Here is a 21,774-nt window from a genome sequence, read left to right on the forward strand (position 1 = left end):
TTCATAAAGTCAGAGTGCAGTTTGCTTTCATTTCCTTACATGTTAAAAATGTGTACAATGATTATATGCCAGGGCGTTATAAGAGCACTCTACAGCAATGCTTTAGCACAGCCTCGGCCAAGCTAGTGCCCTCCAGCTGTTTTGTACAAAAACATCTGGAGGGCACCAGGTTGGTGAAGGCTGCTTGAGCGTGAACTGCAATACATGACCTTCACAGCACTGAACAAAATGCTGATGAGAAGCCAGTGGTCCACTGATGGGGGACATGCACCCTGATGCAACTGAGCCTTGTACATGTTTGGAGCTCTGAATCATGTATATTTTTAGCAAATGAACTTTTAATTGGCATTCTCCTTATTCTCCTTCGCTCAAGAAGCCCAGGAGAAGCCATCTGCTGTTTGAAGGGTCGTTGAGCCCGTGTGCAAACAATTCTATAAAAGAAGAAAATTGATACTTGGGGGCTAAGAAAACAACGAGGGGTATACAGTTTAAAAGGTAATTTAGCATACATCAGGCCACGCAGCCTGGAGCTTGTGCTCTTTGTATGCGATTTCCAGATTCAGAAAAGCGCCAGTGTGATGCATTGTCTAGAGTGCTGAGCTGAGCTGAAGGAAATCCAGTTTCATATCATTCCTTGGCTGTGAATCTCGCAGGGGGGCCCTCTCAGCCTCCCTTGGTTGTTGATAAAGCTACGAGGTTACTCTCAGCTACTTGAAGAGCAGCAGACTTGAAGAGCATGCTACTTGAAGAGTAACATGTCAATATTTCCCCACTCTTTTAAAGAATAAACCCAATCAAAGGAGGTGGCAAACCAGCCTTTAATCCAGTCAGCTCAGGCGGCACTTAATTAATATTAAGCTATCTATCACAGTTCATTAGAAATAGAAATAGATTGTGTATAAGCGGGGACTCCTCTAAAAAGGATTCTGCTCAGTGCTCCAGCCAGCTTGGAGCAGGAACCTTACAATGCTGTTCAGACACCATAGGGAAAGAGGGTGGTTTCAGGCCCATAGCTATACTAGTGGGAGACTGTTCTGGACAATGTAAAATGTTCATTTATGTTCTATTACATATATCTCCAAGGAGTGCAAGGTGGCAAACATGGGAGGTTAGGCTAAGCTGTGACAGAGAGATGACCCAAGGCGAGCTTTGTGGCCAATAAGGATTGGAACGTGGCTCTTCCAAGCCCTAGGCTGACTTTTAAACCACTACACTTGCTCTCTTCCTTTCCCTTCCTCCTGAAACATCCTTGTACAAGAGCGACGTGTGTGCGTGTGCGTGCGCATGTGCACGTTTGTGTGTGTGTGTTTGTTTTAACCTTATATCACAAACCCTCCCCCCTCTAACCTTAACCTTCTCCTCCAGAGTATCCTCTATAAACTGTACAGGGCTGGGGCAGGCTACTTCCACCCACTCCATTGTCTTTCTCTCTCTCCCCACCCCCCACCCCAACATTGTCTTTGTTTCCCCCTCAGGTGAAGGTCTAACTCAGGCACCCCCAAACTCGGCTCTCCAGCTGTTTTGGGACTACAACTCCCATCATCCCTAGCTAACAGGACCAATGGTCAGGGATGATGGGAATTGTAGTCTCAAAACATCTGGAGGGCCTGGTCTAACTACATGATATATTAACTGCAGGCCTTGCAGCCACATCAGGGAACTGGAGATGTTTACTTGTAGGTGCCAATGAGTGCATTTCTCTTACTGCCAAGGGCAGTGTGAGTGGCGGCAATTTACCTCAGGAATGTCACTTGGGAAGGATTAAAACCTACCTCCTTACAACTATATACCCTCACCTTGCCTGCCCCTGAGGTTATTATTTTAAAAATGTAATGTGTAATTAGGGCCTGGCCCCTAAAGATCTAGTGGCTCAGATGTTCTCTCTATCGTTCCTTGAGAAGTCGTCCCCCCTCTATGTATAGAGGCTCAACCGCAATCAGTATTCTGGGACTCCACATGTACTTGTCAGGCTGTTTCCCCTCAGCAAGCCACATCACAATTGAATATACTTCTGCATATCTAGGCAGTCCCCTAAGTATATTTTTGGGTGACCCCACTTCACTTTCAAACGTATAACCACTCAACCGTCTAAGTTCTCTATTAGCAGGAATGATGATGGGATATGACAGCCTGAAAGCATACTGATATACTTACAATTGCGCTTCTGCGTAGTTTTTTATCCCATAATTATTTATGTTGATTGCTGCTGTAATTCCACATATAATAAAAGGAACTCCTCCACTAATCAGATAAAACCTGTTAACAGATAAAATTTTGACAGGTGAATTTTCAGTTGAATAGAAGTCTTCATAAAAATGATTTTTCATGCTTGAAACAGTGAGGGAAGCCCAAGTAACTTAGGTCGTTAACTTTAAATGCTCATTAAAATTAGAAATAAAAGAACATTAAAACAGACAAGGTGTTTTAGGAAGCAAGGTGTTCATCTTTATAATACAACATTTGGAGTATCTTTGCGATATGTCACTCAAAAACTGGAGTTCAACAAGCATAATTATCACTTACATGTAAATTTTAAAAAAATCCATATTAAATATGGAAGATATTCTGGAATATTAAGAAAGTATTAACGATAGCTATGATTTTCCATTTTTATACAGAACACAAAATCATTTTATTCTGAATAGCTGTGGCCAAACTAAAACCTTGGAGCTAATCTCATTTTCTCAGGCAGCATTGCGACATTTACATAGGTAGTTATTTAACTCTAGGGAAGAAAGAGCATCAAGAAAAGAAACACAACTGAAAGGTCTATTAAACTAAAGAAATCTTCTTTTTTTACAGTCATTAACTTGGCAGCATCTTTCCAAACACCTCTAGTTGTCAGGAATTCTCTCCTTGAGAACTAATGACCTTCAGCAGAGCTATAGAGCCAAGCGTTCCCATCAGCGGCCAAATCTAGGGGCAGAAAAATCACCAAGCATTTGACTTGAGACCCTAGACCAGGCATCCCCAAACTTCGGCCCTCCAGATGTTTTGGACTACAATCCCCATCTTCCCCGACCACTGGTCCTGTTAGCTAGGGATCATGGGAGTTGTAGGCCAAAACATCTGGAGGGCCGCAGTTTGGGGATGCCTGCCCTAGACATTTACAGAACAGGGCTAGGGAACACCTCCCACCTCCCGGTTAAGCTGCTATTATGTTTAATACTGAATGAAAGCACAAGATCTAGATTGCAGTCTTGCTTGGTTATGTCATTACACATGCTAGAACCTGGGATGGCGACAATGAAACCCTCCAGCTGCCAGTTGTTATTCCTCAAATGGGAGAGATAGGTAGCAGAGCCACTCCGTCAGTTCTGCGGAGAGACCGGCTCCATTTGGCTCCAGCCCAACTTAGTCAAGATAAGAACTTTTGAGAATTGCTGCCCTTTTCAAATTCCCCGTTTCCCATTCTTTTTCTTCCTCTTTTGTGTTGTGTATTTTCGGTTGTAAACCTGAGGGCAAGGACTCTCGTGCTTCTGGGAGCCTTTTTGATTGAAGCCCTGGGAAAAAATGGTCCAAATCCATCCATCCATCCATCCATCCATCCATCCATCATGGGTTTTCCTTTGTGGGCATCAAGGTATGGGAAATGTTTTGCAGAAACTTGCTTATATTAAGGTAAGGCTCTTTCTGAGACCATGTCCAAACAGGTAATTCCATAACATACATAATGAAATTAAGTCAGGGTCAGGATCAGTTTGGACAGGTGTCTCAGCAAAATGCCCTCTGGTGGCAGCCCTCTCCCCACTCTTTATGCCAGGGGTCAGCAAACTTTTTCGGCAGGGGGCCAGTCCACTGTCCCTCAGACCTTGTGGGGGGCCGGACTGTATTTTGAAAATTCCTATGCCCCACAAATAACCCAGAGATGCATTTTAAATAAAAGGACACATTCTACTCATGTAAAAACACCAGGCAGGCCCCACAAATAACCCAGAGATGCATTTTAAATAAAAGGACACATTCTACTCATGTAAAAACACCAGGCAGGCCCCACAAATAACCCAGAGATGCATTTTAAATAAAAGAAAAAGAACACATTCTACTCATATAAAAACATGCTGATTACCGGACCGTCCGTGGGCCGGATTTAGAAGGCGATTTAGAAGGCCTCCGGGCCTTAGTTTGGGGACCCCTGCTTTACACTGATGGGTCCCAGTGGGTTTAGCGGGTTGCAATGGTGGCGGCGGCGGCGGCAGCGGCAGCAGTGCTGCTATTGACACACCAGCTGGCTTGGAGCCACCATTTTGTTTTCCCTCTCACCATGTCCTGGAATGGCATTGTAAGGTGGAAATTAGAGTAGTGATTTCAAGTCACCTGGGACATCAGCCAGGCCACTGAGGTCCAAGCAGCAGCCTGGGCAGGGTCTCTAAATGTATGCCAATGTTATGATTTTGAGAGGAAGGGAAGAACTGTTAACTAATAGGCGTCCATCTTTCAGGGCACTGCTCTCTAGCTCATGGCATTAAACCATTATTATTTTACAAGGACACGTTTGTCACTGAGCCTGTGCTCATAAATGACAGATTCTCAGAAAAGCTGATGTTGTGGCAGGAAACATAAATGGAATCCTAGGATGAATCGTAAGAACCTGATTAATGGACTGCACAAGAATTACTGCCTTTACTTTGTTCTCCTCGTTTTGCATTGCCGCCCCTCTGCTCCACCTCCTAGTCATCTTCTTTTTCAACTTGCATGCAATTAAATAGTGAAGGACATGATATCGCACACTTAACTGGTTAAATACCACTTGCTTAATTCTTCGAACCAAATTCATCCAAGTGCATGGAATGTATGTTAATAATTGTCGCAATTAAGCAGCAAATAATTACCATCCTCTATCATTAAGCTAAATCAGTTTCCTAGGGAATGTCTCTTATAAAAAAGACCCATCCTAATGTAACTCCCCCAAATTCAGCTTAGTACAGCCAGTGAGAATTCTACATCTGAGCAGAATTCTCCCCAAAGCACTTTCCACAGAAAAAGCTGTTGTGACAGGACACAGTCTTTGATTCCATGACACCAAAATACCCAGGTTACACAATGCTGTTTTATAAGCTTCAGCTTGTAAAGGGGTTTTAATACTTTCACTCACATCCAGACCCTAGTGACCGTTCTCTATATTTTTTAAAATGTATTTTTCAGTATTTCTATGCTACTTTTCAAATATAAAAGGTAAAAGGACCCCCGACCATTAGGTCGAGTCGTGACTGACTCTGGGGTTGCGGCGCTCATCTCACGTTATTTGTCGAGGGAGCCAGCGTACAGCTTCCGGGTCATGTGGCCAGCATGACAAAGCCACTTCTGGCGAACCAGAGCAGCACACGGAAACACCGTTTACCTTCCCGCTGTAGCGGTCCCTATTTATCTACTTGCACTTTGACGTGCTTTCGAACTGCTAGGTTGGCAGGAGCTGGGACCAAGCAACGGGAGCTCACCCCATTGCAGGGATTCGAACCGCTGACCTTCTGATCGGCAAGCCCTAGGCTCTGTGGTTTAAACCACAGTGCCACCCACATCCCTACTTTTCAACTATACTAGTTCTCAAACCAGTTCACAATAATGAAATCAGTTTTATAGCCAGGTGATGCTCCCCCCCCCTCAATAGTAAGGGATCCAGATTCTTCCATTTAAAAAATATACAATATTGGACAAAACCATGAGGATCACAAGATAAGGGTTGTTGTGAGGATCTATGCCAGGGCTTAGCAAACTTTTTCAGCAGGGGGGCAGTCCACTGTCCCTCAGACCTTGTGGGGGGTCAGACTATATTTTTTTGGGGGAAATGAACAAATTCCTATGCCCCACAAATAACCCAGAGATGCATTTTAAATAAAAGCACACATTCTACTCATGTAAAAGCATGCTGATTCCCGGACCATCCACAGGCCGGATTTAGAAGGCGATTGGGCCTGATCCGGCCCCCGGGCCTTAGTTTGCCTACCCACAATCTATGCCATTTTGAGCTCCTAGGAGGGACAGTGGGATAGAAATAAAATTACTACAGCTTAGATTGTTATGAAATTAGAAGTGGCAATGGACACTACCTCTCCATATGTAAAAACAATCTGAGAACACCACCCAGTCAAACACCTTTTCAAATACCACAGTGCACTTCCAATTAGCTACTGTCTCCATAATCCAAAATAAACATGAGGAGTTCTAAGATGTAGACACTGAAAGACTTGATGTTTGTATGATTGACTTCATATTTTCTTTCCTTCTAGAACTGCAAGGTCCAACAACTTAAGGCAGCGACAATATACTAGCTTACAGGGAGTCCCAAATACCAAACAGCCATTCAGATGGCACAGCCTGTCCATGAACAATGTGCTAGGACCACCTGCATAGCTATGTACTAAGCTATGTTTAATTCCAAACAGCATGTTAAATACATATTTGTATTTAAGGCACATGAAGATTGCATCATCTGGGGATGGGTGGGTTATAATTAATGAGATCAGAGCAGGCATGGAGGAGCAAATTTAACCTTTTATGCCCCTGCTGCAGGCCTGAGGAAAATCCGTAGTATATCTTTAGGGGCAAATTCTCCATTTGCACTCAAGGTCTGAGCCTGTGCAGAAGCCACATTAGTCCAAAATGAGCTGGAATGCAATCATATTACCAAATCTGTGGGAAGAGGTGAGGTAGGAATTCAACAAGTAACTAGCCCACTCAGATGTTAAAACGTTTTCCTACTGTGAGCTCTGAACATGCTACATGAAACAATACCTCATTCTGAGCTTCATATTATGTGCCAAATATTGATACTGCTCAGGTGCGTTAGAAAGCATGGAACAGCGAAATGTGCCGTTCATTATAGCCATCTTCTGCCCTGTGGCTCTTCTGCCCCTTTGCTACACATGAGAAAACACATCCTAGAAATGGTATAGAGTGAAGTTGAATGCTTTCAATGTATCTGAGGTACACTGCATTGATATCCAGCCCAGCACGCTGCCCGCCCTGTCTCATTGCCAAAAGAAAATTAAAATACTGTCTGGAGATGACAGGCTGTACAAATGATTCCTCACTGTACTACCACAGCTCTTAAGGGGTTGAGAAAGAAAAACAACAGCACAACTCTGAGATATACGGAAAAGAGAAACACCAAATGATAGAAAAATAAAATACTCAAAAGCAGTAAAGGAAGAAACAAAAGATTGTGAAGGAAATAGCTTCCTTGCAGGAAAAAGACAAGAGGTAAGATAAAGGCAAGTTCTAAAGCAAATAATCCAAACCCCACATCATTCCTGTTGTGCACAATTTACTCAAATTAACAGATTTGAATCAGCAGATGTGAAATTGGACTAGGATGAACTTCAGTTTCAGAAGAAAATTTGTGCGGAGAGAGAGGAAAAAAAACAGATTTACAGCCCAATCCTATGTACATAAGGCCCATTGTTACAAAGGATTGCAGTCCTAAACTGAAAAATTCTGTGTGATGCCTATCGAGAAATTGAAAATAAGATATTTAAATATGAGGGAAGCATGAAGGAGTAGAAAACTCTTAAGCAGGTGAGGTTATGGGTTGTTAACTGGATGAAAGAAGGTACTAGGATACAGTATGAAAAACCCAAAATGATTTGTATGCAGAATTGACTGCCCATTGCACTTTGAGAGAAGCAAAACCAGTTGTTCTTCATGAAAGAGGTCATAATCTATAAGGGAGTGTAAGGACAGACAAAAACCTATATTCAGGAATGTATTTAAGGTGCAATTTCACTGAAAATGCAATCTCATTTTGGACAGAAACTCTGCAACAGCATACCAGAACTATTGCACAACTCCCATTTGTTCTTTAGCAGATTGCACCCTAAATAAGTAGTGATTGGCTAAAATGATTCAAGATCTCCAATAAGACCTATAAGAATAGCCAGTTCACCAGATGGATTTGACAGATGCTGGCACTAGAGAATAATCTGTTTGCATACCACCATGAACCACTGCATTCAATTGCAAACATTTAGGCTTTCCAAAAACGTTGATGCCTTGTGTAAGAATAAAACTAGAGGTGTTTTTAATAGTATAGATCGAATCTTTCCATCCAACCCTAGAGAGGTCTCTACAACATCAGACAGCAGACCATTCCACTGTTTGTCCCTGTGTCACTGCAAAAGTAATAATAAAAATGTCACTGTCCCTTCGTGTCACTGAATACCATCCTTCTTTAATCATCATGAGACAGGGGAATTCCAAATCACAGGCCACTTTTCTTCTGCCATTCATGTTGATAAATAGGATGTGATTCAAGTTGTTCTCATTGCATTCCAGGCTGTTAAATAAAACTAAACATCTCAAAAACTTGAATATGTGACTCTGTGTCAGTTTTGGCTGTTTACGCACAGTTGCTTCGGCCTGATATTTACTTGTTTGTTTGTAAACTGCCTTTCAGGGCTATAAAGCTTTCTCAAGGCATTTCATATCATAACACAGAGGAAAACAATAATATACACATTTTACAATAAGAGTAACCATTCGGTTTATTTCATCAACAGAAAAACAGAAAAGCAAAATTAAAACAGCAATAGGGGTTAAAGTATCCTTAGTGGACTAGTCTCAATAAGTAAAAAAGAAAGCCAGGTCTTCACAGTTCATTTAGCAACAATCTGCAAGGGAGATCCACAGAAGGGAATTTGATAATGATGGGGTCATCACTGAAAAGTCCTTTCTTGTAACAGCCAACCAGCCTGCAAGTGGAGCAATCTTAAAGGTTGGGAAGGTTCAAATAGATGCAGTTGAGTTTTTAAACAAGCTAGTTCAGCACTCTCAGTTGAGTCTGGAAGTGCAATGGAAACCATTGTGTCAGAACTGAAGTCATATCAAGCAGTTGGTCCCTTACCTTTTCCGCCCTGACCTGGCCACAGTGATCCATGCAATGGTCACCTCCAGGCTTGACTACTGTAACTCACTCTACGCGGGGCTGCCCTTGAAACTGTCCCAGAAACTCCAGTGAGTGCAGAATGCTGCAGCGAGGCTCCTCATGGGGTCCTTGCCATAGGAGCATATTCACCCAGTGGTCTACCAGCTGCACTGGCTCCCGGTGGAGTATAGGGTCAGGTTTAAGGTGCTGGTTTTGACCTTTAAAGCCCTATGCAATCTAGGACCCTTGTACTTACGGGACCACCTTTCCTGGTATGTCCTGCAGAGAGCCCTAATGTCCTTGAAAAATAATAGCTTAAAGGTCCCGGGCCCTAAGGAAGCCAGACTATCCTCCACCATGGCCAGGACCTTTTCAGTGATGGCTCTGACCTGGTGGGATGCTCTGTCCCATGAGACTAGGGCCCTGCAGGACTTGATCTCCTTCCTCAGGGCCTGTAAGACAGAGCTATTCCACCTGGCCTTCAATTTGAATTAGCCTGATCCTCTACTCCCTTTTCCCTTTCCTTTTCTATGAAGAAACCCTTTCTGGGACCCCACATTTAAATTCTTCCCTGGTCTCCTTGTTGGCCCTAGTAGGACCAACTTGGCAAGTTAGCCCTGGTGATCATTTGATGTCTACTGACTGGGATCTCCCCCCCCCCAAAAAAAATGACCCCTGAATTTTATTGATATTGATGCTGCATTTATGTTGTATTTTATGCTGTTTTAAAGTCTCCTTTTAATCAATGTTTTCTATTTTCTGTTAGCTGCCCTGAGCCCAGTTTTTAAACCAGGAAGGGCGGGGTATAAATAAAAATTTATTATTACTATTATTATTATTATTAATTATATACTTCAGTTGCTTGGTCACCACAAGCAACTAGGTACTGTATTCTGCACCAGCAGAAGCTTCTGAACCCTCTCCAAAGGCAGTTCCTCACGGTGTGTGTTGCAGAGTAGTCTACTCTGGTGGTAATGCGCATACTCAACATCAGATCAGTTTGCAAATGGTAGAGTAGGAACTTCTCAACCTTTCCCACAGTGCCTCTCCTCAAAGACAGAAGCAACATCCTCACCAGAAAGCAGAACAAAGAAGAACCCTGGGATGTCCTCAAATAATATCACAGCACTTAATCCTCCTTGTGGGGGAATAGTGGTGGAGTGCACAGGTCTGCCAACTGCTCCTCAGTAATCTGCACAGTCGTAACCAACTCTGCTCCTTTTCCTCATGTGAGCACGGCTTTATTGAGGTAACACACTCCTGGCTGCAAGTAGTCGACAGTGAGCAGAGGCAGCTGTGGCAATAGAGATTAAACTGAAATTAAGAAGCCACAGCAATGTGGCAATCAGGATTAAACAGGGTGGCAGTTGCTGGACAACTGCTTCCCTAAGTGTGTTGGTGGTGAGAAATAGCATAAGGGCTTAGGCATAGCTGCCAAGTTTTCCCTTTTCTCGCGAGGAAGCCTATTCAGCATAAGGGAAAATCCCTTAAAAAAAGGGATAACTTGGCAGCTATGGCTTAGGGGTGCTTATTGGCCATTCCAGCTCACCTGCCACCTGAGGCAAGAGTCTCATTCTACCTCATGAAAAGGGCTGGTCTTTCAGTCCCTAAATCCCTGATCCAGACTGTCATAGCCACAGCTCTGCTGCACCCACCACCAACACCTTTCACAACATTTTTCATAGTTTATTCATGTTTTCACCTTGTTATCCTAAACATTACAGTTCCTTATTTTTCCAACCAGTTTCTTCCCCACTACTCTCTTTAGGTGTAGTATTATCATTGCTGTCGTTAAGTTATTTTAAAAAGCCTCCTCCCAAAGTCTACAAGCTCGTCTTTATTATGCATTTAATTAAAGAAAGTTGGCAGGCTCAGGATTTCTCCCTTTCGATACATATCCCAGGGTGGTGCTGAATTCTACAGGCCAATATATTTCTAAAACTACCAAAGAAATGAAAAATAAAATGACATCAATGATCGTTCTACAAAATTAAACACTTTTATTCACATGTGACATTTTAGATGGATTGCTTCTGGGTTGCTTGGACTCAGCGATAATCCTTAGATTCTCAAACCAAAACCATGTGCTTCTTCCAAGCCTCAGGTGCTGCTTCATTGTTTTAAATGGAGACAGCAAGACATTTAACACAATGTCCCCTGTAGCACTCTGAGAGAGCTCACAAGGGTTTTGTTTGCCCTGTAGCAGATGGAAGCTAGAGGAAATCCAGCTGAAATGTCACATTCAAATAGGAACACTGGTTCTTTCAAATATGTAAAAAATAAAATAAAATTGCAGGCATTGTTGGCATTGTTATAGTCACAAGCAACCATCTGAAGGATGATGAAGCATATTACCAGAAACTGGAAGGCCTACAGGCAAAGAAGTGGATGTTTAGCTTAAATAGATATGTTGAAATCAGATTTCAACACTGCTTTTCAGTCTCTGCCTCACCATTAGAGTGGTCAGGTCACAGGGCTGCCGTAGTGATGGGAGAAGGCATGTTTGGCAGAATTCTTTCTCTCATGCAAATCTTAGAGGTGCTCACAGTCACAAAACTTCCAAAGCTTCCTTCCCCATATGGGGATCAAACCTGCAACCTTGGCATTATCAACACCATGCTCTGACCTTGTTCTCACCACTACTAACCCTGCTGCCACAATGTTCTGCCGCTGATTTTGGAGGCATGCAGGGGGGTGGGAGAAAAAAGGTACAAGCTGAAGGCACAAGCTGAAGTCCAGTGTGAAAGAGGGACGCCATAACTGGATACCAGCCTAAATCTTACTGAGAATATATGGAAAAGAGCAGCAGTGAGTGCAAAGGGGGGGGGGAAGGTGTGGCAGATAGTAGCAACTCATTCAGTGCTTCTTGACTTGGAAAACCAAGCCTTTTTGCGAATCATCTTATCAAATCGCACAGCCCCTTGTGAATTCCATAATCCTTATCCTAGTGCTAAGTGTGCATGCACACGAAAGCTCATACCAAGGATAAACTTAGTTGGTCTCTAAGGTTGCCACTGGAAGGAATTTTCCTATTTTATTTTTGTTTTGTTTTGATGGCAGACCAACATGGCTACCTACCTGTAACATAAATATATATCATGGGTACACCTGAACTAATTCTGAACTGATGAATAGGCTTGACACATATTTATTCTTCCTCACCCTGAACATATAAAATGATGAAAAGAAAAGATAATACCATCCAGCTTTACAACAGCTCAGAATGTTAAATATTTCCATTCAATAGGTTTCCAAGGAAATATGCTTATGTAGACGTCACAGAACAGCAGCAGCAGCAAGCCTTTCTATCTACTGCCCCAAATTCTACCCATGGAAAATCTCTTGTAACTCATTATATCTACAGAAGATTGGAGGCACTGATATGATGGCTGGCCTCCCTGCATTACCCAAAGGTTCTTTCTTTCTGTTGACGGTGCTCCGAGGGAAACAACAAGAATTAATCCTGACAACCTTAATACACTATCCACTTCTATGAATGTTTTAGAAGGTTTGCCAGAGAATGTCATATAGAAATTTCCCCCAGCCAAACAAATGGAGCCTGAACAGAAATGCTTATTTGGAAACTCCCCCCCCTGGGTTCAGAACTACTGTTGTGTTCCATCAGATTTGCAGCTGTTTCAGCAGGTTTCCAATTACTTTGGTCCAACCAGCAAGAGCCAGTGGATATATTCTGACCACGTACGATGCACACTAAACATTATGGTGGGTAAAGGGTATATGACGACTGGCTTTGGCTGACTGAATGATAATGCAGTTTATCCTGCTTTTTGTTTTTTAAAGCCCACTATGTTCCAAGGGTAACATGTGCATATGTATATAGTTTTTACCTTGTTGCTAGCGGGGAGCAGGGCACAACTTCCTAACTATAGGCATCATTCATAAATGTTCCACCTGCCCAGGAATTTTTGATTTTCAAAAGCTTTGCCTATCAAATAGAAAACTTAAGTGGGACAAGAAAAACAACAGCGTGTGGAATTGCACATAAGATTAGTCCTGCCCAGGAAAACTGTGAAGTCTTGGAGGACTTGTAGAGACACACCTATTAAAGAATGCTTCAATGGTGCAATATCCTGCCTTACAGCAAGGAATTAGATTTGATGACCTACTTGGTTTGTTGCAGCTACAAGATTTTACAACTCAAATGTTCTGAGTTTACATTAATCTTTTTCTATTGCCTTTTTTTATTGAAATTTCAATGCAGCACTGTGGCACTCAGCAAAGAATTCAAAGGCGCTGCCATTCCAACATAAAGCGATACAATGGTGATTGAACTGCAACTATGAAAAATATATAATTCCCCAGTACCTTTCCCAGCAAAAGCAAGTTCTAACCTGTTTCTATATCACATCTATTGTGATGAGGCAGCAGCTCTGGCAACCTTAAGAAACTCCAACTTCCAGGCTTTTCCAGACTTAATTTTCAGAGCACACTGCTCAGTATTTCTGCTTTTAATGTTTGTTGAACATTTTATTGTTTGTTTGTTTGTTTGTTTGTTTGTTTGTTTGTTTTACTGCATTTTGATAGTATGCACTTACTTTTTGGCTTGCGATTTTATTAGTGCAATTAGTATAAATTTGTTATATTAAGTGGCATCTAAGTTAAAAACACACAAATGCTAGAGAACTGCTATCCTAGCTGTCTCGATTTGTCAGAGGTGAGAGTAGACCAAAATCTTAGGACAGAGCTTTCCAAACTTTTCATGTTGGTGACACACTTTTTAGACATGCACCATTTTGCGACACGGTAATTCAGTTTTACTAGCAAACTGGAGGTTAAACTAACCCCTTTCCACCCCTGGCAGGAGTGCAAGGAGTGTTTGTGTGACACAGCGACACACCGCAGCTGACACACTACAATGTCACAACACACAGTTTGAAAAGCTTTGCACCCCAGGAAGTCCAGCAGGAATCTGGTTGAAGTAAACAATGCATGCTGGTGACAATGTCACAGGGAGATGCCAGGGAAGGAAAATATCAATTCAGTTAGGGTTATTAAAAGCAAATTACTGAACAAAGAAGGAGAACACCAAAGTAGTAAGTACCGTAAACAAACAAACAAATAAGTGTGGGTTTTTTTGGTGTGTGTGTGTGTGTGTGTGTGTGTGTGTGTGTGTGTGTGTGTGTGAGAGAGAGAGAGAGATGACCCATTCATGTCCCTTCCTAGTTGTTTGTTCATGTTGTCATGTTGGTTCAAAGTAGCATTATACTGACCCACATTTCCAAGGTCAGTCTTCTGTTCCAGCACCAAGACTGCATTTGCATTGCTCCTATTCTGGCAACAGGCGAGTATGTGCCTTGCCTCTATATGCTTTGCCCTTTCTGTTCTGAATTCCTGTCTGCATGTTTAGTCGACAGGAAGAAAATGGCTTTATTATTCTGGTTCATTCCCAAAACTTTCCAAGAACATGATCCATGCTGCTTTGCAATTTGTTTCTTTTGACACCACGATTCTGATACCGGTAAATCACCTTTTATCTAACTGCAAGCTCATCCATACAAGAACAGATGAAGACTTTTAGCTGCTAAGAACAGCCTCTGACCTCACTATTCATTTATAGTAATTTTGGGACTGCAACCAAACTCCTGGTAAGTATCTTAAAGGAGAAGTATCTGGAAGGAGAAAAGGAGCAACCTGAGTACAATACTAGATTTATTATTTGGGACACTTCTCTGGTTCTTTTGCTCAGTTCTCCTTAAAGCCTAGATTTTACAGCCTGCCGGAAAGACAGCTGAGCCAGAGCTTTGCACGCTATTTCCCAGGTGAATTTATTTTTGGCTGCTTCACTTTTCGTTTAGTATGTGCAAGGTGACTTGGCATACACTTGCTGATTTATGGGATAGATTTATAAACATGGTAAGTTACAGGTTGATGGGAGAGAGACGACTATGGGATGGAGGACTAACCAAAGGTCAAGTGCCAGTTGAAAAAAGAGGCTGCTGCTGAGTTTGTAGGCTGCTGAGATTAAAGCAAACCCCAGTAAAGATAATATACAGCAAGCAACAGGAAGATTTAACGTGCAACACGTCAACTAAATAAAATACTAAAATATCTGTGCAACAATTCACAATGTATCTTCAGCTATGCTCTACAGTTTTATCAATAGCAGCTCATTCCTAGGAGCAATAGTAGATCATTTTGCTAGACACAAACAAGATCCTTGGATGAGGAACTATTTTGCTACGCCTTCATTTCTACATGCGCACAGGTTTTCCCATAGCTAATTGTGAGTGAGACACCATAAAATGTGTGTGTGTGTGTGTATTGTTATGAGTTGGGGGGGGGGTCAGTCTTGATTGTATCTGTGGATTCCTTGCAGGCCTTTGATCCTGTACCCAGTAAGGGATAGAGTCTAATAGAAAAGGCTGCTGAACCTGCCAAGCCAGTTCCTTTGTTAAGGTACTGGTTTGGTTGGCTACTTGAGTGTCCTCATCAGCACCCCAAAATATGAACTAGGTTACAAGAGTCACAACTAAATGATGGTGCACTCCAGGCTAATGGATGGTTTTTTCTCCACCCTCCTCAGCTACGTGCTACATATGAGAAAAACAGCCAGAGTTGTGTATGAGTGAGTTGGAAGCAAGCTGGATGCTGGAGACAGAGGGACACATTTTGCTCTGTGCTGAGCATAAGATAGACTTTGGGGGCTTCTCTCTAACCCTCCCATAAGCTGTGAGTTGCCTTCATAAGGATTAAATGCTCATTATTACAAATCTTGGCCAGCACTCAGAAGCCAGCTTGTGGGAAATTTATACAGTATATGCTCACTTGAAAAGCCACTGCAGGAATGTTTGCAAAACAGATTTGGTGTTCTGTGGCACAGTTTACGGTTGTGCTCATCATTCCCTTTCCCTTCATCCTTTTACTCTGGTATGGCACAAAGGGTCCCTCCCCAGGCAAAGTAGGGATCCAGGCTTGTGGTGGGGGCCAGGCCCGGCTCTAGGTAGACCCCCGGTGGCACAGGGCACCATGGCGCCGGCCTGCCAGAAAGGCGCTGCGAGCTGCGCCCGCCTGCTGACTGGCCGATCCGCCGCGCAGCTGCGCCTGTGGGAGCCGCGCTGCGCCCACCTGCCCACCGCGCTGGGAAACGGGGCGGGAGGGCGCCAGAGAGATCGCGCTGTGCCTGCCTGCCCGCCGCTGCGCCCGCCCGCCCACCGCGCTGGGAAACGGGGCGGGAGGGCGCCGGAGAGATCCGGCGCACCACAGCGGCAGGGGCGTTTAAGACGGCCCTGGTGGGGGCATTGCACTGTGGAAATATTAAGGGCATGAGAAGAGTCCTGATGGATCAGGCCAAAGGCTCATCTACTGTAGTCCAACCTTCTGCTCTCACATATGCCTGTGGGACACCAGGAGGAAGGACCTGAGGACAACAATGCTCTCCTTACTTGCAGTTACCAGCAACTGGTGTTCACAGGCATATTGCCTTGGGCAGTGGAGGCAGGTCCTTCAGTTAGAGTGACTGATGGATCCCACAGCAGAATATTAGTAGCAGCAGCAGCAGCAGCAGCAGCAGTAGTAGTAATTTATTGTTTATACGCTGCCCATCTGACTGGGTTCCCCTAGCCACTCTGGGTGGCTTCCAACAAATGAAAACACAATAAAACATCAAACATTAAAAACTTCCCTATGCTGGGCTGCCTTCAGATTTCTTCTAAAAGTCACATAGTTGTTTACATCCTTGACACCTGATGGGAGGACGTTCCACGGGACGGGCGCCACCACCGAGAAGGCCCTCTGCCTGGTTCCCTGTAACCTCACTTCTCTCAGTGAGGGAACTGCCAGAAGGCCCTTGGAGCTAAATGATGGGGGTGGAGACGCTCCTTCAGGGCCAAAGCAGTTTTATGGCTTTAAAGGTCAGCACCAACACTTTGAATTGTGCTTGGACATGTACTGAGAGCCAATGTAGATCATTTGAAAGCAGTGTTATATGGTTCCAGTGGCTGCTCCCTGTTACTAGTCTGGCAGTCACGTTCTGGATTAGTTGTAGTTTCCGAGTCACCTTCAAAGGAAGCCCCATATACAGCACATTGCCAGGGCTGTCTCAAGGATATCTGGCGCCGTGGTTAAAAAATCCCTCCGGCGCCCCCCCCCCCACATTCAAAGATTCCTCCGGTGCACGCACACACACACACCGTTTCACCTTTTTATAGCGGGGAAGAGGCGGAGGCTTCGGGGCTCACCCTCAGCGAGCACTCCAATGGGACAGAGGCTCCAGGCGCCACTTGGTATGGTGGAGGTGGGCGAGGGCAGCAAGCTGATGCAGTGAGGTGATGCGTCTGGCCTCCGCCACGCGGCTGCTGCGGGCGCAGCATGGCTGTCTGGTGGGTGTTGTGCAGCTGCCGCAGGCGCAGCAGCGCAGCACCCCCTGGCGGCCTGGCGCATTGCGCCACCCAGCCTTGCCTTAGGGCCGGCCCTGTGCATTGCTGTAGTTCAAGTGGGAGATAACAAGCACATGTATCACTCTGGTGAGACAGTGTGCAGGCAGGTATGGTCTCAGCTGGCATACCAAATGGAGCTGGTGGACAGTTGTCCTGGACACAGACGTGATCTGCGCCTCCGTGGACAGCTGTGAGTCCAAAATGACTCCCAGGCTGCACACCTAGTCCTTCGGGGCACAGTTCAGGACTAGGGGGACCCCCTCCCCCGCCAACCCCTGTCCCCCAGAAATAGTACTTCTGTCTTGTTGGGATTCAATCTCAATCTGCTAACCACTATCCACCTCCCAACTGCCTCCAGACTCTCACACAAAATCTCTGACATGCAAGCTGTATCACCTAAATAATAATACAGTACCATCTCTCTGCATAACTGTCTCTTTCTCTTTCTTGGGAATCACAAGAACTTTCCAGTACTGTTCAAAATGTTAATTTCTAACAGTGGTATGGTTGAGATTCTTAATGTAGGCAATTGGTACTTTTTCTCCTAGAAATTTAGCTACAGCAATACAGAGTTATCTAAAATTCAATTGCAGCTCCAGCTCAGCAGCTGCTGCACCATCAGACATTAGAACACCTTGAGAAAGTCAATAACCATCATGATGTCCTTCTGCTTTCAAGTGAGGAGAAAAGAACCATTAACCTATCTACCCCCATCAAGGCAAGAAATTCCTAAATTGCCTATTTAATACAATGGCATTTTGGAATGGAAAACAAAACATGCAAAAACAATGCTAATAATAGGTTTTGTGACCTTAAACTCACATCCTTTAAGTCACAGCTTGCACTATATCACTGTGTCAATCTTACACAACCACTAAGAGAATGACTTTGTTACTAAATGGAATTCAATAGAGAGAAAAACCACCCTCTATTAAAGACAAACATGCATTAAAAGTGGTTGTGACTCACATTTGCTGTACCCCAGTGGAGGCTGGTTACTTAGGACAACTGGGGCACTGCCCCATCACATGTAGTTTAAAGAGGAGGGGAAAGGAATTGAAAGTTTCCCTCAATAAACAACAACAACAACAACCAAACACTGTTTTCTGTTTCCTCCCAAGTCTATCATGTGAACTGCTGCAGTCATTTCTGTTCTCCGAGACCCTAGTCCAACTTATTCCATATTCTGGAAAGTAGTCCTGGAAGTGAATAACCTGGAGGAGGGAAATAATCTTTCCCCATAGACCTGGATGTTTAGGGCAGCCATTGTTAACAGTTATGTGTGCTGCCTTTTAACTGCCCACTGGTCCCATCTAATCGGCATCCCAGGTCCAAGGTCCACCAACCACCACTACTACATCCTGAGGAACATGTCATCCTGGGCTCCTGTGGGAGGAAGGGCAAGATACAAATTTAATTACTGTATAAGTAAATAAAATAGATAAATACATTTGTGCTCAGAGCTGAAAATGCATATTAAAAACCACTTCTACCACACTTTAGAATATGTATCTGTCTTCACCCTAAGAACAAAATATGGGAGTATGAAACAACTGAAACACCAAAGTATAGAAATGAATCATTGAGATACTGGAGAAATTCAGAGATAATGTTCCTGTCTCAGTAACTGAAATCTATTGAGGGAGGAATGAGCAACAAAACCTTCTCCTTTCTCTTGTCCAGATGCAAAGGACACTTCCAGATTTGGCAAACCTCAATTTCCCCATGATGCCCAAACCAGGAAACTGTGGCTGAAGCACTCCCTACAAAACAGAACTGCAAACCACAGTTTGGTCCTGCTTTGGAATCTTGTGAAACCGCAGCAAAGCCACCATTTCACTTTCCAGTGAAAAATTACAGCTGTGGTCTCTGGCCATCTGCTGACTTGAGTGTTTTGCCCTTCAATTTTATATTCATTTAACACCCGTGCTATAAGTAGTCAAGAGGTTTTCAAAGGGCAAACTGTTAAAATAAATGCCAGCAAGTGCTTTGTTGTATTTGAAAAAGCTTTTTGTTTGCTAGTTACCAAATAGCTATAGAAAGACACAGGAATTCAAAAAGCAGTTCTAGAGAGCACTGTGTGTGTGTGTGTGTGTGTGTGTGTGTGTGTGTGTGTGCGCACAGAACATATGTACACACATGCACATACATTCAAACCCCTTTGGATCCCACCTACTTTTTGTTCATCTATCTATTCATTCATTTATTGTTCCACTAGACTACTAGTACAGAAGTGTGAGAATTGTAAAGATAAAAACAACTTTTGCCTGAATATTTATTTATTAAATTTCTATCCCACTTCATCTAAGGATCACACAGTGGTTTACAATTTAAAAACACAGAACTACACAACACAGTAATAAACAACAACCCCACTCCACCCCGACCAGTTTAAAAGACCACAGATTGTTTAACTAGCCAAAAGCTGGGGAGAAGATGCATGTTTTTGCCTGGTGCCTAAAGATACGTAATGAAAACACCAGGCAAGCTTCCCTAGGGAAAGCATAAGCAGGGAGCCACCACAGAGAAGGCCCATTCTCGTGTTGCCACCCTCTGGGCCTCTTGTGGAGAAGGCAAACAAAGAAGGTTCTTAGTTGGTGATTGCAGGGTCTGATTCATATGGGGAGAGGCGGTCCTGAGCCGTTTAAAGCTTTATAGGTCTAAACCAGCACTTGAATTGGGCCCGTGAACTAATTGGCAGCGAGAGCAGATGGGTCAATATTGTTGTTATATGCTCTAATGGTCTTACACTGGTGAGCAACCTAGCCACTAAATTCTGCACCAGCTGAAATTTCTGAATCATCCACAGCAGCAGCCCCCATTGAAAGGATAGATCTCCCAGGGACTGAATGCCACCAATGGATAGACTGAAGGTGAGTGAAGCCAGAGAAAATGTGTCCTGACGTAATCTAGAATTCTGCATAGACTTTCAAATCCTATGCAGCTCTACTCAGAAGAAAGCCCCACTGGAATTTATGGGGTTACTCTGTATACAGAGGATTTTAATATAACATACCAATATAAGTCTAGGGATGCGGGTGGCGCTGTGGTCTAAACCACAGAGCCGAGAGCTTGCCGATCAGAAGGTCGGCAGTTTGAATCCCTGCGACGGGGTGAGTCCCCGTCATTCTGTCCCAGCTCCTGCCAACCTAGCAGTTTGAAAGCACATCAAAGTGCAAGTACTGTAGATAGATAGGTGCCGCTCTGGCGGGAAGGTAAACGGCGTTTCCGTGCGCTGCTCTGGTTCGCCAGAAGCGGCTTAGTCATGCTGGCCACATGACCTGGAAGGTGTCTGTGGACAAACACCAGCTCCCTCGACCTACAGAGCAAGACGAGCGCCGCAACCCCAGAGTCGTCCACGACTGGACCTAATGGTCAGGGGTCCCTTTACCTTTTTACCAATATAAGTACAGTACTATTCTGAAAGCACATGAAACTAATTCCTGTGCCAGAGAGAATGCGTGTGTCAATTACCTATATGAGAAAGAGAGTGCAAAAGCCTGCCAATTTGTTCTCAGAAAGCTGGGGGGTGGGGTGGGACTTATATTCAGCAAATCTTACAACCAGAAAGGACAGGAAGAAAGGAACTCTGATCAGAAGAATGGAGAAGTTTCAGGAAGTGTTGGGAGGCTGTGAAAGAAGAGACTGAAGCCACATGCAGCTCCCTGGTAGCAGGTTGCCCACCTGTGAGTTCAACTCTCCCGTTATATAATTTATATATTTTTTTCTATTTTTTTATTTTTCCAAGCAGTATGCTTTCATTTTAAGGTGTTTCCAGTGGTAGCAATTAAAAAATTCAGCAATTTAATTTATTTCTGAAGAGCACAGATGTGATAAAACCAAAAATACATTTTTAAAATGATACCTAAAGTTATTTTTCTACCATTCTTTTTTTTTAAAGAGGAAAAAGAATGGTCATAGAGGCACAGCTCTCAACAAAAGAGATTGTTTGCAAAATCTCTACCCATCTTCCCTTCACATGCAAAATCATTGCATAGTTACATAAAGTTTGTGATTGATACTGAAATTTAATGTTACCACCATGAAATTTGTCATTTGCATTATAAAAAAAATAGGTTATTATGCATGAAAGAAAATGATAGCTTAACACATAATATATATACAGTATATAATACTGGTTCATTTCTTTAAAAGTACCAGCTGGCTCAATCAAAAATAGGAACTACATATAAGAGAAAGCAGCCTGTAATAAGGAGGTTCAAATTATACCTGCTCTGACCATAGTGTATAACACTACCGATCTCCTTGATTCTACACATGCACAATTCCCCCTATAATAGTCTTCATTATAATGTGAAACGTAAACTGAAAATTATATGTTTTGCAACTTTAAAAAATTGCATATGCTGCCTATAGAAACCACACAGGCTCTCTGTGTATGCCACAGAAATCTTCCTACTGGGGCTTAAACTGTATGTTATTCAGACTTTGGTGATTCTTTCATTTATCATTTTTCAAAACTCAAGCAGTCTGGGCAGGCTGCAAATCTGAGTGAAG

General features: G+C 43.4%; 1 protein-coding gene across 3 annotated transcripts in view; it reads right to left on the reverse strand.

The window, feature by feature from the left end:
• Window positions 1-21,774, reverse strand: part of ADGRA1 (adhesion G protein-coupled receptor A1) — a 301,516-nt gene that overhangs the window by 5,789 nt on the left and 273,953 nt on the right. For all 3 annotated transcript variants that reach the window (XM_088670391.1, XM_035137651.3, XM_035137652.3), the window contains one exon: window positions 2,155-2,256. In XM_088670391.1, the coding sequence (XP_088526517.1) occupies window positions 2,155-2,256 (102 nt within the window). The remainder of the gene's footprint in view (window positions 1-2,154; window positions 2,257-21,774) is intronic.

This window comes from Zootoca vivipara, chromosome 5 (genome assembly GCF_965207765.1).
Source record: "Zootoca vivipara chromosome 5, rZooViv2.hap1.1, whole genome shotgun sequence".
NCBI classification, from domain to species: domain Eukaryota; kingdom Metazoa; phylum Chordata; class Lepidosauria; order Squamata; family Lacertidae; genus Zootoca; species Zootoca vivipara.